The sequence below is a fragment of the Diceros bicornis genome, chromosome 28, assembly GCF_020826845.1.
Source record: "Diceros bicornis minor isolate mBicDic1 chromosome 28, mDicBic1.mat.cur, whole genome shotgun sequence".
Taxonomy (NCBI): Eukaryota; Metazoa; Chordata; class Mammalia; order Perissodactyla; family Rhinocerotidae; genus Diceros; species Diceros bicornis.
Window position 1 is genome coordinate 37,555,047 of NC_080767.1, and position 27,829 is coordinate 37,582,875.

Below are 27,829 nucleotides of genomic sequence, written 5' to 3' on the forward strand. Positions count from 1 at the left end.
TCTACCCCCAAAAGAAGTGTACAGAATGATGCAGGCAGTTGGAACTCTTTTATCCATTTCCCTCTCATAGCTACCTCCTCTCTTCTGGATCACCTTCTATAACACTCACCGACATCACAGTGAAATGTCCACCACTGTGTTCAGTCCTTTTAACCACAGCCTGTTTCACTTAGAAATATATTGTATTTTTTCCTCCATAATCCCTTTCTCTTGTTTGAACAAGTGAAAAAAAAAATTGTGCCAAAATTTCTGTTCTCTGGATAAAAATCACTTCTGATTTGTTCCCCCACTCCAGATAAGCTAGCAGAGAAGGAATAGAAGAGGAAAGAAAAACAACACTTAAAATGGTAGATTTTGCCTAATCAGGTGTGTGCAAATGTTTAAAGCATCTGTTATTTTATTTTTAAGATGTGTATTTGTGAACAGCAGCTGAAATTTTCCCATGAGTCCCTCTACACAGAGGATGTTTATAAAATGAATTATCTTAATTTAAGGGAGCTATTGCCTTCAGGATTTTGGTATTAGTAACAGTAGCTGCTTCTGAGCCTAAGAAATGGTTACGTAAAAACAATTAAAGCAAAAAATAAATAAATAATACGGGAGGGTGCGCTCTGTTTCCACTGCTGCTCCTACCTTGTTTTATTTTGACGTGAGATTTCTTGGCCTCAGCTCAGAGAGCAACCACCCCACACTTTTCTCCTCCGCACCCTTTACAAATGGAATTCCGAAAGGAGGCACTTTCGAGTTCATCACGGCCAATATCTCATCTTGAGAACATTTCAGTGCAATAATTGAGATTTCATCCACCCCTTCCTCTGGACACTGCACTGCCCATCCCTGACCCAGTGATTTCCCCAGGAATCCAGAGGAAGACAGCGAACCAAGCTTCATTCCACGGCCCCCAGCTTCTCCTCCTCGGCATCCCCTATTCGCCCTGGGTCCGGGGAGACAGCTTCCAGACACCACGCTCCTTGTTGACCGATCTGCACCCCCAGGTTAAGGATCTCGGCGGGGGGCCCCTCGCCGCCAACCTTCCCCATTTTAAACTGTTTCCTCGGAGCAGTTAAAGATTTACCTCGAGAATGCCTCTTCCTGAAGGTGATAACAAGATCTCCCCCTAACTCCGATGAATTTCCCCTCCAGGCCAAACGCCGCAGTCCCCACCTCAAATCCAGGATCTGAGCTGCCTCTCAACAACTACATGTGCGCCCCAAACCGGCACAAGTCAAAAGTCCTCGCCTCTAGAAGGAAGACACCACTTCTGGCCCCTGGGCCCCCAAACCCAAGACCTCAGCCCTGGCCCCGCCGAGGCCGCCCCGCCCCCGGGAAGAGCGCCCGATCCGCGCGCACCTCCACCGGGAGAGAGCAGCTTCAGGAACTCGGGGCCGGGCGCCCGAATAAAGAACGCATCCCCGAAAATCCGAGGGCCTCCACGCCCCCATCGAAGCCAGTCCGCGGCGCATCGGCTACTCTCCCCGAGGGATTAAGGCTCTTTCCAACACACATGGATGGCCTCGGGGCGCCCCCTGCTCAGGCCGCCGGGGGGACCCAGACCCGCATCCCCTGCTCAGACCGCCGGGGGGACCCAGACCAGCGCCCTCTGCTCCGGCCGGCGGCGGGGGACCCAGATCCGCGCTCCCTGCTCAGGCCAGCGGGGACCCACACCAGCTGGCCTCCGAAGGGCGAATCTGGCTCGCACCTCCTGTTCGGGGCAAGGCCGACGAGGGGCCCCCGGACCTGCGCCTCGCCCCCAGGCCGCGGGGACCCCGACCAGCACGCCATCGCCTCCCCCGGGGCAGCCCGGCCCGCGCCCCCTCCTGGGCGCGCCAGGCACCTTCCCTCGCAGCTGCGGGCCCAGCCCCTCACTCACCCAGAGCTCGGTGCCCCAGCTCATGGTGCAGGGGGCGGGAAGGGGCGCGCCGCGCGGCGGGCGCGGGCTCTCCGGTCCCCTCCCGGGCGATCCCTTCGCCCCTCGAGATCCCCGCGATCGAGGAAAGTCCGGTGCCCGCGCGGCCGCCGCCTCCTCCGGCTCGCCACTCTAAGCCCGGGGTCTCCTCGGCGGCTCCTCCTCCCCGTCGCTCCTCAGCAAAATGGCCCGAGGAACCAGCAGCCGCGGCCGCCGCAGAGCCCGCCCGCCCCACACCCGAGAGCGAGGGGCGGGGGCGGGGGCGGGGGCGGGGCGGGGCCGCGCGGGGGGCGGGGCCGGCGGACAGCTTGCGCACGCGCGCGCCCCGCCCCTGCGCCCCGCCCCCTAGGCGCCCTCCGCCCGGCCCGCGCCGCGGGGGGTCTGGAAGCGCGCGGAGGGACGCGGGAGCGCGGCCGGGCCTGGCCCCGGGGGGACTGCCCCGCCGATTTTTTTTATTACTCATTAGCAACCACACTCTCTGCTCCCAGGACAACCGCTCCCCTTTGAACCCAGCCGGCCCTGTTATTACCGGTGCTCTGCCGCGGCCTGAGGTTGCTGCCCTGCGCCGAGCGCGCTGTGGACGTAAGGACAGTCTTCTCCCTGGCAGCCCTTCACGCCGCCCAGAGTTCGCTCGGGATGCTCTCCCCACCGCCGGCGAACCGCGGAGGCCCGAGGAGCCTGCAGCCCTGCGCGGGGGGAGTGGCGCCTGCCACGGTGATGTCTGTGCCCTGCACAGACAGGGACGTCGGGGCCAAGAGCGTCCGAGCAGCTTCGAGTGGCTGGGGAAGGAACCCAGGGACGCACAACCAGTGATTTCTAATCTCTGAAACCAGTGATTTCCAACTTGTTCGGCCAAGAAACTCTCAGACGTGAAATCACGTTGCCGCTTAGTGGGTAAAAGGCAAGGCGATGGGTCCACAGATAACGTGTTTGGTTCCATCCGATCCAGCCTCCTGCATCAACTAGTTGGGTGACCTCGGACAATGACTCCACCTGTAGAAGCCCAGAGCCACCCCCCTGCCTAATAGAGGTAATAACGTATCCATCGCACCGTGTGGTGGCGAGGATCAAGATGAGCACCTGTTCCCCGGCCTATGTTTGGTAAACTGAAAGCTAATGTTTAAGTAGATACCGACTCCCTTTCTCTGTATTCTAAATGTCTGCACAAACTTCATTCCTGGCAAGCTATGGAGAATTTTTGGAGTTCCAACCCTCCTCTGAATCACTAGGCCCTTTCTCCCCAACTTTTCTTTCTCCCTCAGTTAATGCTACTGACTTTTCTGAGTAACTGTGGACTCCAAAAATGGGCCCCATTTTAGAAATATTTCACAATGATGCATCTCTCAAATCCAAACAACCCCAGCCTTAACTAGCTTATCGTTCTCCTCCATGAAAGGGTGGAGCTGAAAACCCCTGCCGATAAACCAAGTCTGTTTCCTTTGTTGGATAGAGTTACAATAAATTTAAACTGTCAAAACTGTTTTGGTCTGTATTTTTTCAGTTACAAGTTCCCCCTACCCTCTCATCTTCAGTGTGTGTGTTTAAATATTTTGCTCTCCCAGTTACCAGCTCTGGGAACTCTTTACTCCAAAGCCTGCTAGATACATAATCAGAATGGCCAGCCACCTACCTCCCAAGGCAGATTAATAGCCAGGTGAGTTGGAGGGGTTACAAATTCAAACAATGCTGCACACAGTTCAAGTGTGCTGTTTGGAAATGGCAAGAGAATTGCAGGTTATCTAAAAAGACCTTGCCTCAGTAATCACCTCAATTTCCCTTCCTGCCAAGGCTTGAATATTTTTTTTAGTCAAACACTGATCTAATCTTGACCGAGTTCTTGGAGACTTCTCAAAAAGAGTGTCCATTTGCGCAAATATGCTAATCAGGAGGAAAAACCACCTGCGGCTCTAAAGAAGAGGAAGGGACAGAAGCAAAATAGAGACCACATGAAGATGAAACTTTTTAAGATGAGTAAGCAGGAAACAGTCATAGGAACCCACTAAAAACCACAGCAGCAGAACTATAAGGAACTGGGTTAATCAGACCACACTGCAAATATCTTTAACTTACACTACGTTTGGGTGGTAAGTAGAAAAGGTTTCAAAGTGTTAGAATCTTCAAAAAATAAAGGAACAAGACGCCACTGATCTTAAAGCAATGGAAACAAACAGGGTTCAAAATAAAGATAAATAAACCAGCAGAGAAAAAGATGAATAAATACAGCACAGTTCTTTTTAGGAAGAACTAAATCCACTTCAGTTTCCCTTATAGTAAGAGAGAGCGATTCTGAGAAAAGGAATTCTCACTATTAACAAATACTGTGACCTGACCTACTTAGCAAGCAATTTTCACAAGAGGTATTCTAAACCCTGTCTGTGTAAATGCTTGATTTACGCAGGGCGTCAGTCTGGGTTAGGTACACCTCTCAATAACATCTAGAGAACACAAAGTTATGATCTTGGTGAGTGTATATAAATTCCTACTGAATAATCTGATCACAAGGACAGTATTAGCACTGAAATAAGGTATCTAGACAAAGAGAGACCCTGTATAGGATGCTGTGTAGTTAGAGGCAAACAATTCTCTTAGGGCTTTTTGGCCATTCTAACTGCTTGCAATGAATAAATATCTAATTCAGGGGCTTAGATGTATAGATACCTCTATCTGTCTATCTATCTTATTTTTTAAAGGAGATATGTTTTCTAATTGTTAAATTAAGATCCTAGTGTTCCACTACTTATTAGGTGTGTGGCCTTGGGCAAGCTATTTAAACTTTCTGAGCGTCAGTTTCCTCACTTGTAAAATGGAGCTGGTGGTGAGCACAGGCTTCAGTGTTAGCCAGATTTGGATAGCCCTGCACAGAAAGCTGTAAAACTGTGGTTGAATTATTTTCCTTCTCTAAGCCTCAGTTTCCTCCTCTATAAAATGGAAATAATGCTCCTTACTTCAAAGGTTACTGTGAAGATTAAAAGAAAGGACACATGTAAAATGTTGAGCACATGAGGGCACAAGTATTGGTTCCCTTTCCTTTCCTCTTGTTTTCTGGAAGATTTTCACTTATATCAAGAAAAGCAATCCTTTAAGCCCTTCTGATGCAGCGGGACAGCGTGCCTGAACTACGATTGATTGGTTGTCTCTTTGTGAAGTACTATTCCCACTGAAATTCTCAGGATTTTTTTTCCTTTAAAATAGCTTCCATCAGTTTCTAGCTTAAAATTCTCCACTTGTTTAGCATTCAAACTACTGACTAAGGACCCAGGAAAGCAGTCAAGTGGAAAAAGTTGGAGTGGGATAAAAGTAGGAACTGTACGGTGAGTAGAATCTTAAAACCGCAACCAATTTTTGCACCGATAATGGAATTTCCCTGAAGGTCTACAAAGATATGCGTAAAATCAGGAAAAACCAGCTGTCCTGCGGCTAAGTTACACATTGTGCCACCAATATGAGAAGTGAATCCGAAGTTTTCCTCCTGCTGTAGCATTTAAGATGTGTCAGGGTCTGGCTTTTCCATGAAGATCACTCTCCACAAGAAGATGCCACGGGCTTCCCCTGTCCCCCAAGACATGATGTCTCAAGTCAAAGAACGAAAGTGACATTTGACTTCTGAATGTACTGCCAGGTCCCAATTTGACCTCTAGTTCCCTATATTGTCTTTATAGAGGTTTTCATTCTGAAATATCAACTCTTTTTTTTTCCTCCCCTTTTTCTCCCCAAAGCCCCAGTAGATAGTTGTATGTCATAGTTGCACATCCTTCTAGTTGCTGTATGTGGGACGCCGCTTCAGCATGGCCAGACAAGCGGTGTGTTGGTGCGTGACCAGGATCGGAACCAGACAGCCAGTAGCGGAGTGTGCACACTTAATCACTAAGCCACACGGCTGGCCCGTGAAATATCAACTCTTGAAAACGAAAAACAAATAGCAATTATATCTTATTACAACTGGAGAATATTAACCCATTAATTGCTTAAAAGATTTCTGGAAATTTCTAAACTGATGCCAAATATTATTAATCACACTAGGTTCAAACTACAAATTCTGCTACTAGTGGCAACGTTCAGTGGATCCTGAAAAGTTAGAGGAAATAGAAAAATACAACGCACTTGATCAAGAGAGTAAGGGTAAAAGCCAAGTTTGGGAGATCAGTCTTTCCAGCCCCTCCAGGCTTTTTCAGTCAATACCTTAAAGTTTAATGCCCCTTTGAAAATGTTGCCAGGGAGAAGCAAGCATAACTTGTTTTGTTACTCAACATGTCTGTTTCTAGTTACAGTATCATGATTATGCAAATAATCTTTTCTTGAAACTCTGAAATCACGTGCCTACGTATAATTGCCAAGATAGCAGTTTTCACAGAATTTGAAAAGTAACTGTCTAAAAATTACCTCAATTCAAGTCTTTGTAATTAGTGTTGCCTTTCTTATTTCTTTCAAATCCAAACTGACTAGCACAATATAGTTCTTAAATACCTAAAGGAAGCTATTCCTCATAAACCTCTGGACAGATACCACTGGTATGTGATCCTGTGAAGGGCCCTTAATAATTCCCAAGTGAAAAGAAGCAAGGAATAAGAACCCAACTTTAAGCCCTTGTAAAATTGTTTTCCAGAAACTAAAAGACAAAAGTCTTCTATAAACTATTTAAATGTTTCATCACTATTATATTATTAAATGAAATTAAGACTCTTCCTGATCATTCCCGGTTTTTAGAAGCCTATTATATTCAAATTTAAAACCAGCGATTCTCAAAAATGCTACCTAACTTTAAAAGTAAACAATAAAAATACTCCAAAGCATTGCAAGCTACCTTTAAAAACGAAACTGCACTTAAAAATCACCTTCCCTTTAACAACTGGTTTCATTCTGAAGTAAGAATCAGTTAACTCTCTGCAGTATTTCCTTTTGCTACCTAAAAGAAAACATCATTTATTTTACATTCTTACTATGTTCTTTCACATTGCTGATTTTTAAAATGCTTTCTGAAAATTTCTTTTGCATGTCATTTAATAACACATTGGTTACCCAGATTCTGGGATTTTAATTTTTTGAAAAAAATTTTGAAGATAATGGAATTTTTTGAAAAATTAAAATTATAAAAATTAGAAAGCCATGTATGGTATAGTGCAAGGAATGCCTCCATTAAAGATCTCCCTATAAATTCCAAAGATTAGAAGCAAAGTTTCCAAACAGAATTACCTGATTCATACTCTAGTGGTCGGATGAAATAGCATGAAGCTATATAACACAGTATTTAGAAGTTTCCATGCGATTCCCAGCTCAACCTGGAACAAATGACTTAGAGCCTCAGTCTGCTTACCTGTCAAGTGGGGGTAATGATAATACCTACCTCCTACCTCATCAGACTGTGCCAGGGATTAAATGCAATAACGCACACAAAAGGCCTAACGAAGTGCCTGCTAAGGGCTCAATAAATCGTATTACTACATCCATTTCGTCTGAAATTTTAGTATGAAATGCCCCCGAAAAACCAAAGGACCTATGACAAGCCGTGAACTTGGTATTTTCCACCAAGTCACCGCCGCTCGTGAAATCAGTCCAATCGGCGGCCAGGCACGGCGCTGCAGCCACAGCGTGAGACATCCCACCCGCAGAGCCGGGGGCCCCGTGGGGTCGGGGTCCCGCAGGCCCGCGGTCGCTTTCCAAGCTCGGCGGGCGGAGGTGAGGCCCCGGCTGGCCCTGCCCAGGACGGTTGCCACGGCAGCCACCACCGGGTCCCCTCTGGGGGCTAAAAAGAAGTCCGCACGGGGGCGGCCAACTGCACGGCCCCTCCGCGGCCAGCGTAGGCGCCTCGGCGACTTCCCGGGCCGCACGCTCCACCAGAAGCGCCGCAGTCTCCCCGCCGCTGGCCGCCAAGCCCCCTCCCAGGCCCTTCCGGCGCCGCCGCCCTTTGACCCCGGAAGTGGGCGGGAGAGGAAGCAGCTGGTGATGCTGGAGCAAACATGGCCGCCCTGGTCCTTGTCGGCCTGTTGGGCTCCCGCTGGCCTCGGCTGGCCGCTGGCCTCCGGCTGCTCCCGCTCCTGGGGCTGCTGCAGCTGCTGGCCGAGCCCGGCCTGGGCCGCGTCCACCACCTGGCGCTCAGGGTAGGGCCGGGCCGGGGGGCGGAGGCCGAGGCTGCTCGGGGCTTGGGGCAACTTTGGCTCAGGAGGGGCCTCGGAGCGATTGGGCCCCATTACTTGCCCCCGCGGGCGTGGCTTCTCACTGGGAGACGTCTGTTGGGAACTGAGGGACTGGGCGGGGGTCCTCGGGCCGTCTGGGGGCAGGAAGATTCGAGTTGAGAGAGGGGCAGGGGCTGAACTGCGGTGTAACCCCGAAGGAGTCGGGAGGCCCAGCCTGCAATCCCTGCGGGCTTCCCTAGGTTCCTTGCCGATGGCAACCTGCTGTTCCTCCTCCCTTCTCGCCTCCAGCTTTTATCCTCGGCTTCGCTTGTCCGCGGTCTCCCCTCTTCCATCCCCTTGTGCCGCTTGAAGGTACGCGCAGCCTTCGCCTCAGTTTCCCAGTTCAGTGTAGGGCGCTGTCTGGACTGAGCAAAGCGGGACTCTCCAGGAGGAATTTCAAAGCTCGCTTGGAATACATGACCGAGAACTTAAAACCAGCATTAAAAATGTGTTTCTAATTAGAGGGCCTGCAGTTTTCTCCCTCGCGCCTGTCATTGTCTGTCTAGAGAAGAGATTTATGATAGGCCTAGTATGATCCTTTCGATCTTGCATTATAACTCAAAACTAAAAGTCGTCTAAGGCTAAAACGTGCCTCCAGGCGGTTCAGCAGGTTAATGTATCTGGGGAATGGAAAAATAAATCGTTCTGACCCGAAGCCTTGTACATTATTTTCACGGTATACCATTTTCTAAGAAGTTGTGGGGTTGCAGAAAATTTGTCTTATTAAAACACAGTACTTTAACAAACCATGAAACATTGTATTTTGTAAAAGTAGAGCTTAAAGAATACAGAACCTGGATTGAAAAGCCTGGCCACACCCGTGCACCATACTTTTGGGTATCAGTTGTTTGTAAATAAAAATGACCTGATTAAAATGGTTCTCAAGCACAGGGAGCTAGGTGAGTGTTGGCTCCTTTTGGGAATCTGCTAAAAGCTATGGAACGTCTACCCCAAAAGGTGCAGGTAGAAATGTGGACAAAACTTTTTTGGAATTTCTAGGGCTTTATAATCCTGCTGAAACTTATCCATAGACCCTAGCCCCCAGGCTTATGACTCCAAGTTAAGAACTCCTGATCTTTAAAACTCTTTCATTTTATAATATAAGATCCTGAGTCTTAGGTTAAGTTATGTAACTGAGTTCATATAGCTTATAAATTAGAGACTAAGCTAATAGTAGGACACACTGGACCACATCTCTCGGCTCCCAGTACAGTGCTCTCTGCACATTTCTAGAATTAAAATGTCAAGTGGCTGGCATCATTAGGTAAATACTGATGGTACTGGTATAAATGAAAAGTATACTAATTTCAGTGGTAGAAGCAAACTGAGTTGATGTAATTCTGGTGATTGATTTCTCTCTGTTGTGCTAAATTACTTAATGTTTTTCATCTTTGTCACATGTTTGATAAGTACTGAAGTGCCAATTCCATAATCAATACTGTAATTATTTCTTTTGTCTTAAACATTTTTTTTTTTTTTTTTTTTGGTGAGCAAGATCAGCCCTGAGCTAACATCTGATGCTGATCCTCCTCTTTTTTGCTGAGGAAGCTTGGTCCTGGCCTAACATCTGTGCCCATTTTCCTCTACTTTATATGGCACTCCGTCACAGCATGGCTTGACAAGCGGTGCGTCACTGCGCACCCGGGGTCTGAACTGGCAAACCCTGGGCCGACAAAGTGGAGCGCGCGCACTTAACTGCTTCACCACCAGGCTGGGTTGGCCCCTTTCTTAAACGTTCTAACTTCTTACCCAAGGATGTGGAAATCACCGAAAGAGAGCTTGTCAGAGCAGCAACGTTAGATCTCTTGTTTTGCTTGAGACTAAGAGAAATAGGATATTTGATCAGGTTATAGACCCAGACTAGCAAGAATAACATGAAGAGGTCACTGAGTACCAGAAATATGCATTGATCTTTTAAAAAACTTTTTATCATGGAGAATTTCAAACATATACCAAAGTAGACAGGATAGTGTAATAAACTCCCATGTAGCTGTCACCCAGCCTCAATAACCATTAACCAGTGGTTAATTCTGTCCCATCCCCACACACATCACTTCTCTTTCACATTCTTTACTTTTTTAAAATTAGAAACAAGTCCTTTCATTTTTCATTCACTTTTCTTATTCTATGTTATGTTTTCCATCACTCTTCTGATTTTCTTAGTCTTCTCAAATTCCTTCTCTTTTGATCTGTCTCTAAATTCTTTACCTTGTTAAAACAGCTTTATTGAGGTATAGTTCACATACCGTAAAATTTGTCCATTTTAAGTGTACAATTCAATGATTGTAAATTTACTGAGTTGTGCAACTGTTGCCACAATGCAGTCATAGAACGTTTCCATCACCTGTGTAAGATCCATTGTGCTGGTTTACAGTCAATTCCCATTTCCACCCCCAGCCCCTGGCAACTGCTAATCTACTTTCTCTCCCTATAGATTTGCCCTTTCTGGATATTTCATATAAATGGAATCACACAGTATGTGGTTTTTTGGGTCTGACTTCTTTTACTTATGTTTTTGAGATTCATCAAAACCGTGTATTAATGCCATATATTAGAAATTCATTCCTTTTAATGGCTGAATACTATTCCATTATATGGATATACCACCTTTTGCTTAGCCATTCACCAGTTGATGGACATTTGGGTTGTTTCTTTTTTTAGCCATTGTAAGTAGTACTACTACAAACATTCATGTGCAAGTCTTTGTGGGGACATATGTTTCATTTTTGGGGGTGATACCCTAGAAGTGGAGTAGTAGTGCTGGGTCATATGGTGGATTTCTATTTAACTTTTTACGAAACTGCCAAACTGGGGCTGGCCTAGTGGTGTAGTAGTTGGGTTTGTGCGCTCTACTTCAGCGGCCCAGGGTTTGTGGGTTTGGATCTGGGGCGTGGACCTTCACACAGCTTATCGGGCTATGCTGTGGCAGGTGTGTCACATACAAAAATGAAGGAAGATGGGCACAGCTGTTAGCTCAGGGCCAATCTTCCTCAGCAAAAAGAGGAGGATTGGCAACAGATGTTAGCTCAGGGCTGATCTTCCTCACCAAAAAAAACAAACAAACTGCCAAACTACTTTCTAAAGTGACTATACCATTTTACATTCCCACTAGCAATTATAAGTGTTCCTCTTTCTATACGTTGTTGCCAGCATTTGTCATTGTCTTCTCATATTATTTTAGAGCGAATCAAAGGCATCATTATCATTTGATCCATAAGTATTTCAGTATGTACCTATAAGAAATAAGGACCCTTTTAAAAACATAACTACAATACCAAATTATAACAAAAAAATAGTAATGTTAATCTTTATCAAAATCAGGTTGAAATTTCCATTGGTCATAAATGGATTTAAAAAATTTTTTTAACCAGAATCTAAATAGTGTCCTCACATTACCATTGGTTACTATGCCTCTTAAGTCTCTTTTTTTTTTTTATTTTGTGTGTGTGAAGATCAGCCCTGAGCTAACATCCATGCCAATCCTCCTCCTTTTGCTAAGGAATACTGGCTCTGGGCTAACATCTGTGCCTGTCCTCCTCCACTTTATGTGGGACACTGCCACAGCATGGCCTGACAAGCGGTGCATGGGTGCGCGCCTAGGATCCGAACCCGGGCCGCCAGCAGCAGAGCACGCGCACTTAACCGCTAAGCCATGGGGCCGGCCCCTTAAGTCTCTTGTAATCTAGAGAATCTCGCTACTGCCCCCATACTGGATTTTGCTGATTATTTCCTTGTGCTGTGGTTTCATATGTTCATCTGTCTGTTGTATTTTCTGTAAATTGGTAACTGGATCTAGAGGTTTGACCGTGTTCAGATTTGATTCTTTAGGCAGGACTGCTTCGTAGGTTAGTGCTGTGTTCTTCCATTGGGAGGCATCGTGTCTGCTTGTCTTTCTGTTTGTCATGTTGGCCCTGTTGATGTCCAGTGCTTACATCCCTTTGGTCATTCGTGTCTTGGTCTGTTCAGGATGCTATAACAATACCATAGACTGGGTGGTTTGTATATTTATCTCTCACAGTTCTGGAGGCTGAGAAGTCCACGATCAGGGTGCCAGCGTGGTTGCCTGCTGGTAAAGGCCCTCTTCCTGGTTCATAGCTGGTGCCTTCTTACTGTGTCCTCACGTGGTGGAAGGGGCAAGAGATCTCTGTGGGGTCTCTTTTATAAGAACACTAAGCCCATTCATGAAAACTTCACCCTCATGACCTAAGCACCTCCCAAAGACCCCCCCACCTCCTAATACCATCATCTTTGGGTGTCAGGATTTCAACATATGAATTATCGGGGGACACAAACGTTCAGACCAAGCAGTTAGGTGTTGATCTTTAATTATGCTCTTTAGTGTCCAAGTATAATTGTCTTTGATTATTATATATTCAAAGTCTGTCTTGATTAAGTTATACATTTTATTGTATAGTAGATCTTGTTCTGTTTCTCAAATATGGCCCGCAAGACAAGGAAACGTGTTTAAAGTACAAACAAGTATCATTCTTTAGGCATCCACATGCTCGGGAAACGTTTATAGATTGCTTATGTTAGGCATGGTTCCTACCCCTACGGAGATTCAGGCCAGCAAAGAAAACAGGTAGGGTCCTCCATATTCTGAGTACAGTATAGAATTCCCTCTGTTGATAGGAACTTTCCTTAAGTATTTTAATATTTCTTGACTTTGTACACTTGAGCTATGGAGTACAGTTTAGCCTTTTCTGGGTGATGGGTGGTTTCCATTCATTTATTCAATAAACATTTATTTTCTCACTCATAACTTTGAACAAACGTTATGTTTAAATGATCATTGATGTTATTTTAGTAGTCATTTTCTAATTCTCATTAATGGAATAAAAAAGATAATTCAAATTTTGTGTCAAAGATGATAACAGTTTTTACATTGTGGACTTCAGTGTTTACAAATAGAAACTATTTTGATGACTGATAATTCTAGCTTTCAGGTAGCTGCCGCATATGAGACAGTGGCCAGGAAGTGTCTTGCTAAAGCTTTGAGTGCTTTAGTTTAATTTGGACATTTCTTGGGTTGAGTACTTTTATGATAATTATCCACAAATTATAACTCAAATAACCAAAACTTTATACCGGCAGTTGAACACAGTCCAGGAAAGAGCATGACTTTGGAATTAACAGATCTGGCTTGGAATCCTGACTTCCATTTAATGCTGTATAACTTTTGGCCTAGTGACTTAAGAGGTCCTCTTCACTGAGGGGATCTAGATCAGAAGGTGTTAAGTGAAAAGGCAGATTAAAGCAGAAAATCACAAAAAAGGGCTATGTACCTGAAACATTTTATTTTGACCTAAAACCTACCATTATAGATTCATTGACTAAATGAATGATTTTTAAGCTTACTGGATGACTTTGCAACAAATGCTTTCTACTGCTCGCTTACTCATTTGACAGGTATTCATCAGGTATCTATTATGTGCTAGGCAGGCGCTGTTCTAGACACAGGCTATGGCAGTGAACAGGGCTAAGCCCTTGCCTACATGGAATTTTCATTCTAGTGGTACTGGACAGTAAGCTCTGAAACACATGAGTGCACAAGTAATTTAAGATTGGCATAAATTGATAAGAAGAAGATAAAACAGTATTGGGGTAAAGAGTAATAGAATTGGAGACTGCTCTAGATGCACTGTCCCAAGAGAGCCTCTCTGAAGAGGTGAAGTTTGAGCAGAGACTTGAAGAATAAGCCAAGTATTTGCAGGTCTAGGGAAGAGTATTATAGGCAAAGGAAACAGGAGGGGCAGAGGCCCTGAGTGGGACAGTCTTCATTTTCATTTGTCTGCAAAACTGGAAGGAGGCCTGTATGGCTGGAGCACAGTGGTTTGGGAAAGACATAGGTAGGAGAGGAAGGTGAAGAGCTACAGATGAGCCTGGAGGCCATGGTAAGATGTGTGGAATTTATTTTGTGCAATGAGGAACCTGCCCTGGTATTTGGTATAAAGGAATAGTTCCCTGAAGAAGTGACAGTAAAGCTGAGATGTGGAATGTGAGTAGGAATAAGCCAGGGTCGGCTGGGGTTAGCGTGTGTGTGGAAGAGAAAGCATGTGCTACTCTGATCCGTGGTTCCCTGATCCGTAAAATAGGGATAATGGTCGCTTCCCCTCAGGGTAGTTATGAGGCCCACATATAATTTATGTAAAACAATAGCACTGAGTAGTAGAATGAACTAAATAGTAGTTCATTCATTCAGCATTTATTAAATGCCTGCTGTGTGCTAGGCAGAAGAAATGCAAAAATGAGACAGGCACGTAAACAGGTAGTTTTTTTTTTTTTTTTTTTTTTGGTGAGGAAGATCAGCCTTGATCTAACATCTATTGCCAGTCCTCTTCTTTTTGCTGAGGAAGATTGGCGCTGGGCTAACATCTGTGCCCATCTTCCTGTACTTTATATGTGGGATACCTGCCACAGCATGGCTTGATAAGCGGTGCGTAGGTCTGCGCCTGGGATCCGAACCTGTGAACTCCGGGCCGCCGAAGTGGAGCGGGCGAACTTAACCACTACTCCACCGGGCCGGCCCCTGTACAGATAGTTTTGATACAGCATGGTGGGGCTGTGGGAGCACCGAGTCCTGAACGCTTTATGAGAGGCTAAGACAGGGAAGATTTCCTCTGAGAGGTGACATCTGAGTTGAACCTCAGAAGAGTTTGCATGTTGGGAAAGAAGTTAGCTAGGAGAAGCATGGGAAGAGTAGGATGGTGCAGTCAGGGGGGACAGCCGCACGAACATGCCCGCACGAGCATGGTGGCAGGAAGTAGTCCATCGTGCCTGGTGTTCGTGGTCCAGAGCGGAGCAGAGGAAATGAGCAGAGATCGGCCTTTATAACTGTGGAGGCTTTGGGGAGCCCCTGAAGTTTTTTGGGGGTGGGAGTGACTGAACAAGATTGGATTTTACATAGATAGATTTCTCTGGGAGTTCAGTCAGGGGGCAAGACTGGAAGCAAGGGATGAGCCAGGTTCTAGACATGTTCTAGGTGCGAGGTTGGGGCCTGAAGTGGGGAGAGGAGCGAGGAGAGGGTACAGACAGACCCCTCAGCTATTTAGAAGGCCAATGATGGACAAGGGTGGGGTGAGGGAGGAGGTGGCATCTAGGTTGCTGGCAGAGCTCATGAAGGTGGATGTCAATGCCACCACTTAGATTATAGGAGGAAGATGAGATAGCACTGTTAACGTGACTTAATAGTTGGCAAGGGAACAAGAGCAAGATGCATATTTATCGTCATGTGGTAAACATGTGTTCCCACCCTCCCACGTGTGGGTGAAGGGATTATTTGGGGGATAAGATTATCTAACTGGCATATTTCACAGGATATGAAGGGCAGTTCCTGTGTAATTACCCGTTAGCATAGCTGAATTACGCCTTTCCTCATATTAAACCCACAGAGTGAGGCCTTGTAAGTTGGGCTTGAGCACATGCTGCTCTTTAGTTAATTGGTGTGGCCAAAAGGCAGCAGGTTTCCATGTGGTGTGGGCCTGGATAACGTGAGCGAATACAGTGATCTGAGTCATCTTCATTTTCCTACCTACTTTTATGCACCAAAGTGGGATAGTCCATAGCGCTTTGAAGGTTATTTTAACTCGAGTACCTGGCCATTTGAACTGGAAAGACTCCCAGCCTCGGTGCAGTCGTGTGCTGCATAACAACGTTTTGGTCAGTGGACTGCATATACAGGAGTGGTCCCTAAGATTAGTACCATACAGCCTAGGTGCGTGGTAGGCTGTACCATCTAGGTTTGTGTAAGTACGCTCTGTGATGTTCGCACAACGATGAAATCGCCTAACTGCATTTTTCAGAAGGTATCCCCGTTGTTAAGTGACACGTGACTGTATACACTTAAAATATACAGACATTTCAGGGTTTGATCTCTTTTAAGTACGAATATCTCTTAAGCATCTGTTCTTCAGCATATGTATATGTAAGCATATAACATGCCTTTTTTTGGTGACTACTGCTTGGTGGCATATATGCCAATTTGCTTTCTTCTGAGAATACTAGTGTAGAATAATCAAATATTTGATTGCTGAGGTTTCTTAATAAAACAGCCCTGAAAAATTCCAATAATTGTTTTGTCTTTTTTCCTACTTTTATTGCCCCTCCCCCTTCCACTGTTGCTGTTACAAATTTTTGCTGCTGGTGCTGCTTTTTCCCCAGTACACAAGAGTAAACGTGTGGTTTACTCTTTTTTTAACTAGTAGAAAAAAAGTTGGGATCAAGAAATATTGTCTGTGCAATAGTTTTCCTTTCCTTCATCTCTTTAGTTGAAGAATAATAGCATAAATTTGGCCAGGTGATTAAACACTAGAACACTTCAATGTAAATGATTAAGAAGATGGATGTATGTACTGGGTTGACAAGTGTCCCTCCAATTAATGTCCACCCAGAATCTCCGAGTGTGGCCTTATTTGGAAATAGGGTCTTTGCAGATGTAAGTAGTTCAGATTAGGTCATAGTGGATGAGGATGGGTCCCAATTCCAGTATGACCAGTGTCCTTATAAGAAGAGGAGACATACACAAGGAGGAAGGCCGTGTGAAGACGGGCAGAGATGGGAGTGATGCAGCTGCAAACCAAGAGCACTAGGGATTGCCAGAAACCACCAGAAACTTAGAGGAGGCAAGGAAGGGTTTTTCCCTAGAACCTTCAGAGGGAGAATGGCCATGCCAACACCTTGATTTTGGACTTCTAGCCTCCAGAATTGAGAGAATCAATTTCCATTGTTTTAAGCCACCCAGTCTGTATTTGTTTCAGCAGCCCTAGGAAACTAATACAATACGTATATAATAATCTCACTTCAAAGCTCTGCCTTCATAGCAACATGTTATTACTTTGTTTCTGAGTAATAACTTTTAGAGAAAGTCTTCAGCAATGTAGTGATGTTTGTAAGTAGATAAATCAGATCGCTATTTGCACAAATACGCTAGAATCACTGCCAGTCAACCAGAATCCACCTCATCACACCAGCCTTACTTGGTAGGTCTTGCTTAAACCAGTGGCTGCAGCCCCACTGCACAGACTGCTTTGTGAATTCCACCCCTCCCCACCCCCCGCCCGAAAAAGTATCTGGGAAGTTTGGGGACATTAAAAGAGGATCTTCCTCATCCCCGCTGTGCCTCATCTCAGGCCCATTGACTCTTAGCTGGTCCATCCTGATAAACCTCAAACCCTTCCTAGGCATGCCTCCAAAGCTGTGATCAGTATGTAAAATTGATGTTTGCTGCAACTGGGTGGACTTATAGGTCAGCCATGTCTGTCCAGAATATTGACCAGGGTGGTGCAGAAAAGGATACAATGTGCTGTTGCAACAGTCTGAGGTCAAGCCCATCACCTTGGCCTTGTGAGCATGGAAGAGAGCTTGGTCAAGGCAGCCAACAGCTCACCCAAGGCAACTCATAGTGAGGATAGGAAGAGAGATGGGGAGGGTGTGACACTGAGGTGGATGCTGTTGACACATTCAGTGTTGCTTTATTTTTTTTTATTTTTATTTTCTGGTGAGGAAGATTAGCCCTGAGCTAACATCTGTCCCCGTCTTCCTCTATTGTATATGGGACACCGCCACAGCATGGCTTGATAAGCGGTGCGTATGACTGTGCCCGGGATCCGAACCCAGGAACCCTGGGCCGCTGAAGCAGAGTGTGCAAACTTAACCTCTATGCCACCCAGCCGGCCCCTCAGTGTCGTTTTAAATCTTTCGTCCCTCTTAAGTATGCTGCCAAAATTCTAGCATATGAGACTGCTGTGTGCATAGAAAGGTTGAGACCACCAGTCCAGTGACAGCTGTTCTGGGGTCACTTGGGGAAATGAGGTGTTCTACGGAATCTAAATTGTAAGTGATGGTAATAGCTACTTGTTATTAAAGCATCTATTATAAGCCAGAGACTGTGCTAAATATTTGATGTTCTTTACTCATTGACTCCTCATAGCAGCCCTTTGAGATAAATGTGATTATCTCTGCTTTATAAATTAGGAAAACAGAACTGGCTTACGTAAGTGGAGGGGTCAGAATTGGAACCCAGCATCAGTGCTCTTTCCATCTTACCACTTGCACTGAGTGAGCAGTCCTCAGGGACTGTCAAAGAGGAAAGTCCTGATTGCCAGGACCCTCAACTTCTGTGTTTTGCATTTTCTTTAAGCTTTTTGTAGTTTTTTTCTCTCCTCATATGCTTAGCTGTCATATTTTTGTTTTATGAGAGAATTTGACCTCATTCCTTTTGTAAATTGCTGTCTGTATGCAATGAGCCAAGAATTTGAATGTTAAGCTTCTTAGGGTAGTGTCTCCTACCGTTAATAGTTGGTAGTCCAGAAATGGTAGATGGTAGTATTCTTGTTGCTTTTCTCTGTTAGTAGAGAAACTGATTGTGGGCACTTCTGGTTACTTTTCGGATCTGATGTTTATATGAATCAGAGGTCACTAGCTTAGATGCTGTTAGAAGCTAGGTAGATACTAGACGTGAGCTGGCTTGGGAGAGCAGAGAGAGCGCCAGCTGAAGAACACGGTCTCCTTCTGCAGGGGCCGCTGCTGCTCTGCTCCAGCGGATGGTTGCTGCATGGCAGTGTGGCCTAGACGTGCTGGATCTTGCGGTTCTTTTTCTTTCTCTCTTTCTCTCTTTCTCTCTTTCTCTCTCTCTCTCTCTCTCTCTTTCGCTCGCTCGCTCGCTCGCTCTTTTTCTCTCTCTTGCTCTCTTTCTCTCTCTCTCTCTCTCTCGCTCTTTTTCTCTCTCTCTCTCTTTCTTTCTCTCTCTCTTTCTCTCTCTCTCTCTTTCTCTCTCTCTCTCTCTCCCCCTCTCCCTCTCTCCCTCTCCCTCTCTCCCTGTCTCCCTCTCTCCCTGTCTCCCTCTCCCTCTCTCCCCCACCCCTCTCCCCCTCTCTCCCTCTCCCCCTCCCCCCTCCCCTCCCCTCCTCTTCTTCCTTTTTCTCCCTCTCTCCCTCCCCTCCCCCCTCCCCTCCCCCCTCCCCTCTCCCCCCTCCCCTTCCCTTCTTCCTTTTTTTAAAGAATAGCTAGAAATTTAGGCTTTTGTGTGAAGTTAGCTAGCAACTAATTCAAATTAGAAAAGAAAACACTGTGTTGGCCAAATATAAGACATTTTGTGGGTCAGTATGGTCTGTAGACTGCCACTTGGTGAGCTGTTGAAGATAAAGAAGTGGCCCGGTAGGTGACCTTCAGCCAGCTCAGTTACGTGCAGTGTTTATTTTCTCGAGTTCAGTTTATGAGAAAACTAAATTGAAGTATCATTACTCCTCTTGCTTTATTTGAAAGCAGTTTAATGTGAAATTGTTGGGGAAGTTAAAGCAAAAGCATTTCTTAGGTTCTAGTGTTTGTTAAAAGAGCAGAATTGTCAGTATAAAACAACTGTTTGTAAAGTGAGGAAAAGAGGAGAAAATACACCAAAGCAGTAGTTGTCGTTAGGTGTTGGGATTATGGGAGTGCTTTTCTTATTCCGTCTGCAGATCAGACCTGTCTTGTGAGCTCTGGACAAGTACATCCACCTGCCTGCCCCCCGTTTCTGTTTTGATGTCTCGTAAGCGCCTCTGTAGGCTAGAACCCAACTCGTCCTCCCACTCCCCCACCCCCGACCTGTATACCTCTCCGGATTTTATTTTCTTAGTGACTGGCGCCACCAGCTACTCATTCTCTCAAGCCAGAAATCTATTATTCTTAACCTTTCATCACCAAGTTCCATAGATGCGTCTGGGCTTTTTTTTGAGCATTTCAACATCAATTCGTATATTATATGTTACAAAAAAAATTTTTTTTAAGATAAAAGGCAAGTATAAAGCCCCACACTGGATCAACATGTTGCATCCTCAGCTTTGGAGCCCACTGCTCTAGAAGGAGAAGTTCAGGAGCCTAGGAAGGATGGTCAATACACGGAACGTGTACCGACACCCTCCTCTCTATGCCAGTGGCAGATAGTGCAAATCAATCCCAATGCTGCTCAGCCTCTGGGACTCTAAGGCACCTACTACCCATTAGTCAGGGCGGTGAGATGAAATCCATTTCTCATTTCACCTCTGCTCTAACTAGGCACAGTTTATGCTTTGGGGAAACTTACATCAATATTTGGTAAGCTAACTGAACGAACAGAGTCATCACATAGATATGTGTTTTAAATAGCTCCCCAAATCCATTCACTGCTCTGTCCTTACCACTGTTAGTGTTTGGTCCAGGCCATCCTTGTATCTCTTGGAGCAATGTAGTCTCCTCATACCTGGTGTCCCAGCATTGCTCCAGTTCATATTTTGTTTTGTAGCTGGAATGATCTCCCTAAAAGCCAAATCCATTCATGTCACTCCCCTTTTAAACCCATTGGTGGAACCCTGTTCCCCTTAGGAGAGAGCTCATGATCCTTAATGAGGCTGCCAGTCTTTCTGTGAGGCAGCCTCCTCTCTGGTCTCCTTGCCCTTCCTTTCTTTAGTTTTTTAGTTCATTCATGTGCAGCTTGGTGAATTTTTTATGACTGAACATATGTAGGTGACCAGCACCCAGGTCAAGAAACAGGACATTACTAGCACAGCAGAAGCCCCCCGGTTCTCCCTTCCAGTCACCAAAAGTCTTGAAATAACCAACACAAATCTAAAGAGGGAGGAGGAGAGAGGTCTTGCCTTCCTCAATTTCATATCATAAAGCCATATGATAGTAGTGGGAATCAGGCAGAACAATGGGACAGAATAGGAAGCACATACCAGAGACTTCTGGCTTCATGAGAACAGGATAAGCATCCATTGCCTCCCTCTATGGTGGCGTCACAGAGCAGTGGAAGTTAGGACAGATTGCTCTGAAGTAGTCTTAGGACAACTGGCTTCCCATATGGAAAAAAAAAATGAAATAGATGCCTACCTCACACCCACACAAAAACATATTCCAGGTAGATTAAAGACCAAAATGTGAGAACAACTCTAAAATTTTTAGAATACTATGTTGGTGAATATTTTATGACCTTGGAATAGAGAAGAATTTTTTAAAAAAGACATTTAAAAAATGCTATCAGGAATAAAGATTGACACGTTTTCTCCTTCAAAATTTAAAAAGACTTATATGACAAAAGATACAGTTAAAAAAAAAAAAAAGACCAGGAGAAGAAACTTGCAGCATAAAAATAAAAGATGAGTAGCCAGAATATATAAGAACTTAAAAAAAAATCCAAAAGGAAAATGAACATAGGATATAAAATAGGCATTTCACAAAAGAAAAACCCAAATGGCTAAGAAACAGATGAGGTGCTCAAACTCATGAAGTATCAGGACATGCAAATTAAGTCAGTGTCAGCATTGATTTCCCCCCAAGACTGGGAAAAATGAAACGTCTGACATCAAAGTTCAGTGAAGATGGAAGGAAACTCCCATACACTTTAGAGATCCATTTGGCAGTTTCTAGTGAAATTCAAAATGTGCATGCTCTATGTCCCAGGGATTTTCACATCTATATATATACCCTTGATCCTCGCACAAATGTGTGTGAGAAGATACATACAGGGATGTTCATAACAGCTTTGTCATGCCAAAAGATTGGAAATTACCTGAATACACAAAGATGGGGAAATAGGTATATTGTGACGTACATGTGACAGAATACAAGCAGATAAAATGAGGAACTAGAGCATATTAAATGTATCAACACAGGTCCTCAAAGAATACAGTGTTGTCTGAAAATGCAAGTTGCAGAAGTGCACATACATTATGACACAATTTATCCAAATTTTTAAAACAGACTGATACTATGATGTTTATGGATATGGATATGTCTAGGAAAAAGTAATTTAAAAAGAAAAAACAGAAAAGCACCTAACCAGTTCGTGAGTGTGGGGAGGAGTGATGGAGCGAGTAGTATTTGGCAGAGGTGCAGAGGCACTTCACTTTGTCTCTGATGTTTTATTCTTTCCCTCCTTTCCTCCCTCCCTTCCTATGGATCTGAAGCAACTATGATAGAGACATTGATAATTCCAGAGAGTGGGTAATGGATATTTGTTGTTGTTCCTTGGACTTTTCGACAACTGGGGGGATTGTGAGCCTCCCGAGGGCGAGGGCTCACTTGTCTTGGTGACCGTTGAGTGCACAGTGCCTGACACACAGTGGAGCTTCAGTAAGTCTCTGTTGAATGAGGGAATGAATGTATTTCTGTTTTCCAGTTTTTCTAAAATGAGCCTTTCTCACTGAAAAAGTATTGTTGCCATGTTTATATAAATAGGAATTCTCTGCACCTGGGTGGTGGGCTTGTGCTGTACTCACTACGTGACTGATCCTGTTATAGATGCCACCAAACAGCGAGATTATAAATTATGGCTTTGCTTATACTTTTCTGGTGAATATGATATTTTGGTTGCCTAGTACAACCTAAAAGCTACAATAACTGAAAAACGTGTTTTAAACTTTCTTAGATGTAAGACACCAAACTATTATTATAAGTTATCCCTGAGCGGTAAGGTTACAGCCTACTTTCTTATACTCCTTCAATTATATTTTCTATAAGCGTGTACAAGTTTTATCATTCAGAATAAACAAATGATATTAAAATAAAACAGAGATGAGAGGAAAATCTCCAAATTCTGAATGGTTTTCACGAAGTGAAATAGGGGTGACTTTTTTTTCTGGGGGGCTTTGGCTCTTTTTTCCCTAATGTAGTTGTCATTTATAATTTTCAAAAGTTAAGTTTCATTATAAAGACTACCCTACATTTCACTCTTACAAGTCAAATAAAAGGGAGTTTTTTGAATATAATACTTCATTTTCAGAGGCATGGTTTATAGAAAACCGAAAAATTTTTTGTTTGCACAAAGTACAGATTAGAGGGCCGGCCCCGTGGCTTAGCGGTTAAGTGCGCGCGCTCCGCTGCTGGCGGCCCGGGTTCGGATCCCGGGCGTGCACTGACGCACCGCTTCTCCGGCCATGCTGAGGCCGCGTCCCACATACAGCAACTAGGAGGATGTGCAACTATGACATACAACTATCTACTGGGGCTTTGGGGGAAAATAAATAAATAAATAAAATTATACAAAGTACAGATTAGAACAACATGAGTTATAATTACCTTTCATGATGTATTTGAAGGAGTAAAAGAGTATTTAGTATATGATAGGTAGCTGCTTTTTGGTGACTTAAAGCTTTTCTGTTACAAGAACGCTAAGGAGTGTTCAGGGGTCCTTCCTCCTGCCCGTCCCCTCAGGTGGATTCTTCAGGGTTAACACTATTACCACTTGGTGTGTCCTTCCACGTTTTTCTACGTAACTTTAATGATCTTCATAAACACCTTCCCCTCATGTAGGTTTCTTTCTTTTCTTTTTTTGGCATAATCACGCTTTTTAAAATCTAAGTCAGATCAGGTCATGTGCAGAGCTTTTCAGTGACTTCTAAGCCAAAGTCCAGCCATCCTGGCCTCCTGTAGTCCTCAATCCACAGAGCACGGTTCCACTTTAGGGGGGCATTTCTTGGTGCCAAGCCTGGAATGCCCTTCCTCCTGACATCTGCGTGGCTGATGCCCACCCTCCTCCCTCTCTGCTCAGAGGTGCCTGCTCTGACCACGCTAGTTGAGGTGGCAGCGCTCCCTGCCCTCCCCCTCCCTTCCCTGCCTTATTTCTTTGTCGACTCATCGCCACCCAATAGACCATGTCTTTTACTGTTTATTTGTTCTTATCTGTCTCTCTCCACTGGGATATAAGCTCAATAAAGCAGGAATTTTTGTTCATTGTATTCAGTGCTCCATTCTCAAAACCTAGAGCAAGGCCATAGGTACTCAGTAAATACTTGCTGAATGAATCAACTTGTCTTTTTCACTTATTATCTTGTGGCCATTTAAAAAAATGTTAGTGTATATGGGCCAACTTCCTTCTTTTTAACCACTACAATAATACTCCATTGTGAGGAGGACCCATGATTTATAAAAATCATTCTTTTGTTAATGAAATTTATATTGCATTTTTATTGCTTGATTTTACCTATTATAATAGACAAAGCTGCTGTGACTATTCTTGTACATGTATCTTTGTGTATCAGCTCTAGTATTTCTGTAGGGTAGATTCCTAGGCATGGGATTACTTTAAATGGAAGGTACCAAATAGCCCTCTATAATGGTTTTATCAGTTCACACTCCCACCAGTAGCATATGTGAGTGTTCATTTAGCCACATGCATCACAACACAGCACATTGTAAGTCTTAACTTCCTCTAGCCTGATAGGACAAAGGTGATGTCTCGTTTTAAGTTGTCCGTCGCTGAAGTTCAGGATCTCAGCATGTTTATTAGCCTCCTGTTGTCTTTTAATTTCATATTTTCTCTATAAGCCAGAAATTTTAGGAAAACTTATTTCAGTAAGAATTTACTTCTCAGTGTGTATGTGTTCTTAAATGCTAAGAAAGCATTTGTGGTGGTAAAAATAAAGTTGCATGCAAACAGAACACAGACAGAAGAGAAAAAAAGTGGCATCCATAATTAAGACCTGAAATGACACATTTTAAATAAAACCTTTTGGGTAAAATTTTGGTTTAGAATTTTGATAATCTTAAAATGAAATTTTAAGTTAACAAAGTAGTATATTGAAAATATGAGCAAACCTTTTGGAATAATCTGAAATAATCCAGAATAATCTGCTGGTGCTGCATTTTCTCTAATGATACGTATATAGTACGTTAATTCAGATTGCTTCATCATTATCAAACTAATGCTTATTTCCTTGTTTGGGTTAGTACTTTTGAGATTATAATTGTGTTAGAGCCAACTGTGTTTCCACCAATTTCAGATAATACAAGTCTCCTAGGAAAGCCAGGAAAAACTACAGGCTTTTACAACCAACCATGTGAATATGTACCTGGGAGCAGTCCTGGCTTTTGTCTGTGTTCCTGTAACCTTGACTTCCCATGGATGAACAATCTTGTTTAATTAACTTGATAAGCAGTTTACTATGATTAGGAATATAACATGTTATTTGGGTTATGTTTTTTTAAAAAGCCCTTATCAGGGCCGGCCCCGTGGCTTAGTGGTTAAGTGCACACGCTCCGCTGCTGGTGGCCCGGGTTTGGATCCCGGGCGCGCACCTACGCACCGCGCTTCTCCAGCCATGCTGAGGCCGCGTCCCACATACAGCAACTAGAAGGATGTGCAACTATGACATACAACTATCTACTGGGGCTTTGGGGAAAAAAAATAAAAAAATAAATAAAATTATTAAAAAGCCCTTATCAGATACATGCTGAACTATTAATAGATGAAATGATAGACTATCTGGATTTGCTTCTAAGTAATTGAGATTGGGGTGGGGAAGAGTGTAGAGGAATAAGATTGACCACGAGTAGATAGTTTGACATATTCTGTAATAAAAAATTTATAAACAAACAAAAGATACACCATTTATTTGGTTGTAAAAAGTATGAGGTGGTTAAGACCTCAGGTTTGGGGTTTACAATGTTGTTTTTTTTTTTTTTTTGTGAGGAAGAGCAGCCCTGAGCTAACATCCATGCCAATCCTCCTCTTTTTGCTGAGGACGACGCGTCCTGTGCTAACGTCTATTGCCAGTCCTCCTCCTTTTTTTCCCCTTTTTCTCCCTGAAGCCCTGGTAGATAGTTGTATGTCATAGCTGCACATCCTTCTAGTTGTTGTATGTGGGACGCGGCCTCAGCATGGCCGGACAAGCAGTGCGTCAGTGCGCGCCTGGGATCTGAACCCGGGCCACCGGTAGCAGAGCGCGCACTTAACCACTAAGCCACGGGGCCGGCTCCAGTTTTGGGGTTTAAAGAAACCTGAGTTAGAATACTGGCTCTGCCACCTACTAACACTATGATTTTAAGCAAGTTTTACCACTCTGAGCCTCTGTTTCCTCATCTATAGAATGGGCATAAGAACGCCTGCCTTGTAGTGTTATAAGAAGAATGAATGCTGATGGATAAAGCTCTTCTTAGCGCAGTACTGGATACGAGGTCTAGTGCTTGCAATCTCTGACATCCTTGGGGAAACAGACATTACTGCTGTGTCAGTACTAATGGGAACGGTAGGGTGGTTGTTGAAATGTAATTAAATCTTCATTGCTTGTGTCTGGTATTGTCATCCTCACCCTACTTTGGCAACTCCTTGCCTGTGCCTCTTTTTGCTTTGTCACCTTGCCATCAAGAGACTGACATCACTGCACCTTCTAGGAGAGTATCCGGAGGGAGAGATGTGAGTGCTGAGGTTGCTGTCTCCCCGACTCCCACCTCGTCTCCAGATGCTGGCCGAAGCACCCGGGCGCAGGACTTACAGAATGGATGGGGCGTTTGTCGCAGAGCGCCCAGATCTCTGGCTCCCCCGTGGTGGAAGGAGAGGTTTCCTTGTTCCTGGACAGTTAGGACTGGCTGTTGGGGATTTTTTCTGGAACTGAGTATTTTTCGCTTCTTGGGCCTCAGCTGTTAGTGGTGTTTTGTAAATATTGGTTTATTTACATTGAATTGAATAAAGTTGAATGAGTGATTACAATGTATGCCCTTCCTGGTCCCTTCTAGTCTCAGAATTTCTGTGTCTTATTTGTATAGTGAGATACAGTTTACAGAGTCACTTCCATGCATATCTTATTTGATATTGTGACGTGATAGCTTAAAATGGAGATGGGGGTTAGGTTAGGTGAGGGTCCTGCAGATATTACTGGCTAATGATGATACTTAAAAAAAAAGATTGATTTTTTTTTTGTCATTTTAAATTAATACCTGAGTGTTGTTAGAAATTTAGAAAATATAGAAAAGTGTAAAGAAAAAATTGTTACCCACCATCCCACTGGTACTAACCTTTTCAAAGTTTGGTGAGTTTCTCTCAAATCTTTTATGATTAAATAAATAAGTGTAAATGTATATGCCTTTTAATTTTTTTAAAACAAATTGAGCTCTTACTCTATATAGATTGGATTCTGCTCTTTGCATTTAATATTTTTTCCAGCTTTATTGAGGTATAATTGACAAGTAAAAATTGTATTTAAGATGTACAGTGTGATGTTTTGGTATGTATATACATTGTGAAATGATTACCAGCATCAAGCCAGTTAACGTATCCATCACCTCACATAGCTATATTTTTTTTTGGTGAGAACAATTAAGATCTACTCTCTAAGCAAATTTCAATTATGCAATACAGTATTGTTAGATCTCCAGAACTTATTCATCCTGCATATCTGAAACTGTACACTTTGGCCAACGTCTGTCCATTTCCCTCCATGCCCCACCTCCCAGCTGTTCGTAACCATCATTCTGCTCTATGCTTCTAAAAATTTAGTATTTTAGATTCCACATAAAAATGAGATCATACAGTATTTGTCTTTCTGTTTCTGGCTTGTTTCACTTAGCATGATGTTCTCTAGGTTAATCCATATTATTGCAAATGGCAAGATTTCCTTTTTCTTTCTTTTTTTTTTTCCTGGTGAGGAAGATTAGCCCTGAGCTAATTTCTGTTGCCAATCCTCCTCTTTTTGCTGAGGAAGATTGACCCTGGGCTAACGTCCGTGCCCATCTTCCTCTACTTTATATGTGGGATGCCTGCCACAGCGTGGCGTGATAAGCAGTGCGTAGGTCCATGCCCAGGATCCGAACCTGCGAACCCCGGGCCGCCAAGCGTAGTTCGAGAACTTAACCACCATGCCACCAGGCTGGCCCCTTTCCTTCTTTTTTAAGGCTGAATAATAGTCCATTGTGTGTGTGTGTGTATCACATTTTCTTGATCCATTCATTTGTTGACAGCCACTCTGGTTTTTTCCATGTCTTGGCTGTTGTGAATAGTGCTGCAACAGACATGGGAGTGCAGCCT

General features: G+C 44.1%; 2 protein-coding genes across 17 annotated transcripts in view; one reads left to right on the forward strand and one right to left on the reverse strand.

The window, feature by feature from the left end:
• Positions 1-2,125, reverse strand: part of FNBP1 (formin binding protein 1) — a 125,915-nt gene extending 123,790 nt beyond the window's left edge. For 5 of the 12 annotated variants that reach the window (XM_058524283.1, XM_058524281.1, XM_058524279.1 and 2 more), the window contains exon 1: positions 1,871-2,123. In XM_058524283.1, the coding sequence (XP_058380266.1) occupies positions 1,871-1,894 (24 nt within the window). In that variant the 5' untranslated portion in view covers positions 1,895-2,123. Of the gene's footprint in view, positions 1-1,870 lie in introns of all 12 variants that reach the window. The other 7 variants (XM_058524280.1, XM_058524276.1, XM_058524273.1 and 4 more) reach the window with 3 other exon arrangements.
• GPR107 (G protein-coupled receptor 107) overlaps positions 1-27,829 on the forward strand; it is a 108,055-nt gene that overhangs the window by 26,016 nt on the left and 54,210 nt on the right. For 4 of the 5 annotated variants that reach the window (XM_058524285.1, XM_058524286.1, XM_058524287.1 and 1 more), the window contains exon 1: positions 7,861-8,001. The exons of the other annotated variant lie outside the window; for it this stretch is intronic. In XM_058524285.1, the coding sequence (XP_058380268.1) occupies positions 7,861-8,001 (141 nt within the window). Of the gene's footprint in view, positions 1-7,860; positions 8,002-27,829 lie in introns of those variants that run through there. 5 annotated transcript variants of the gene reach the window in all.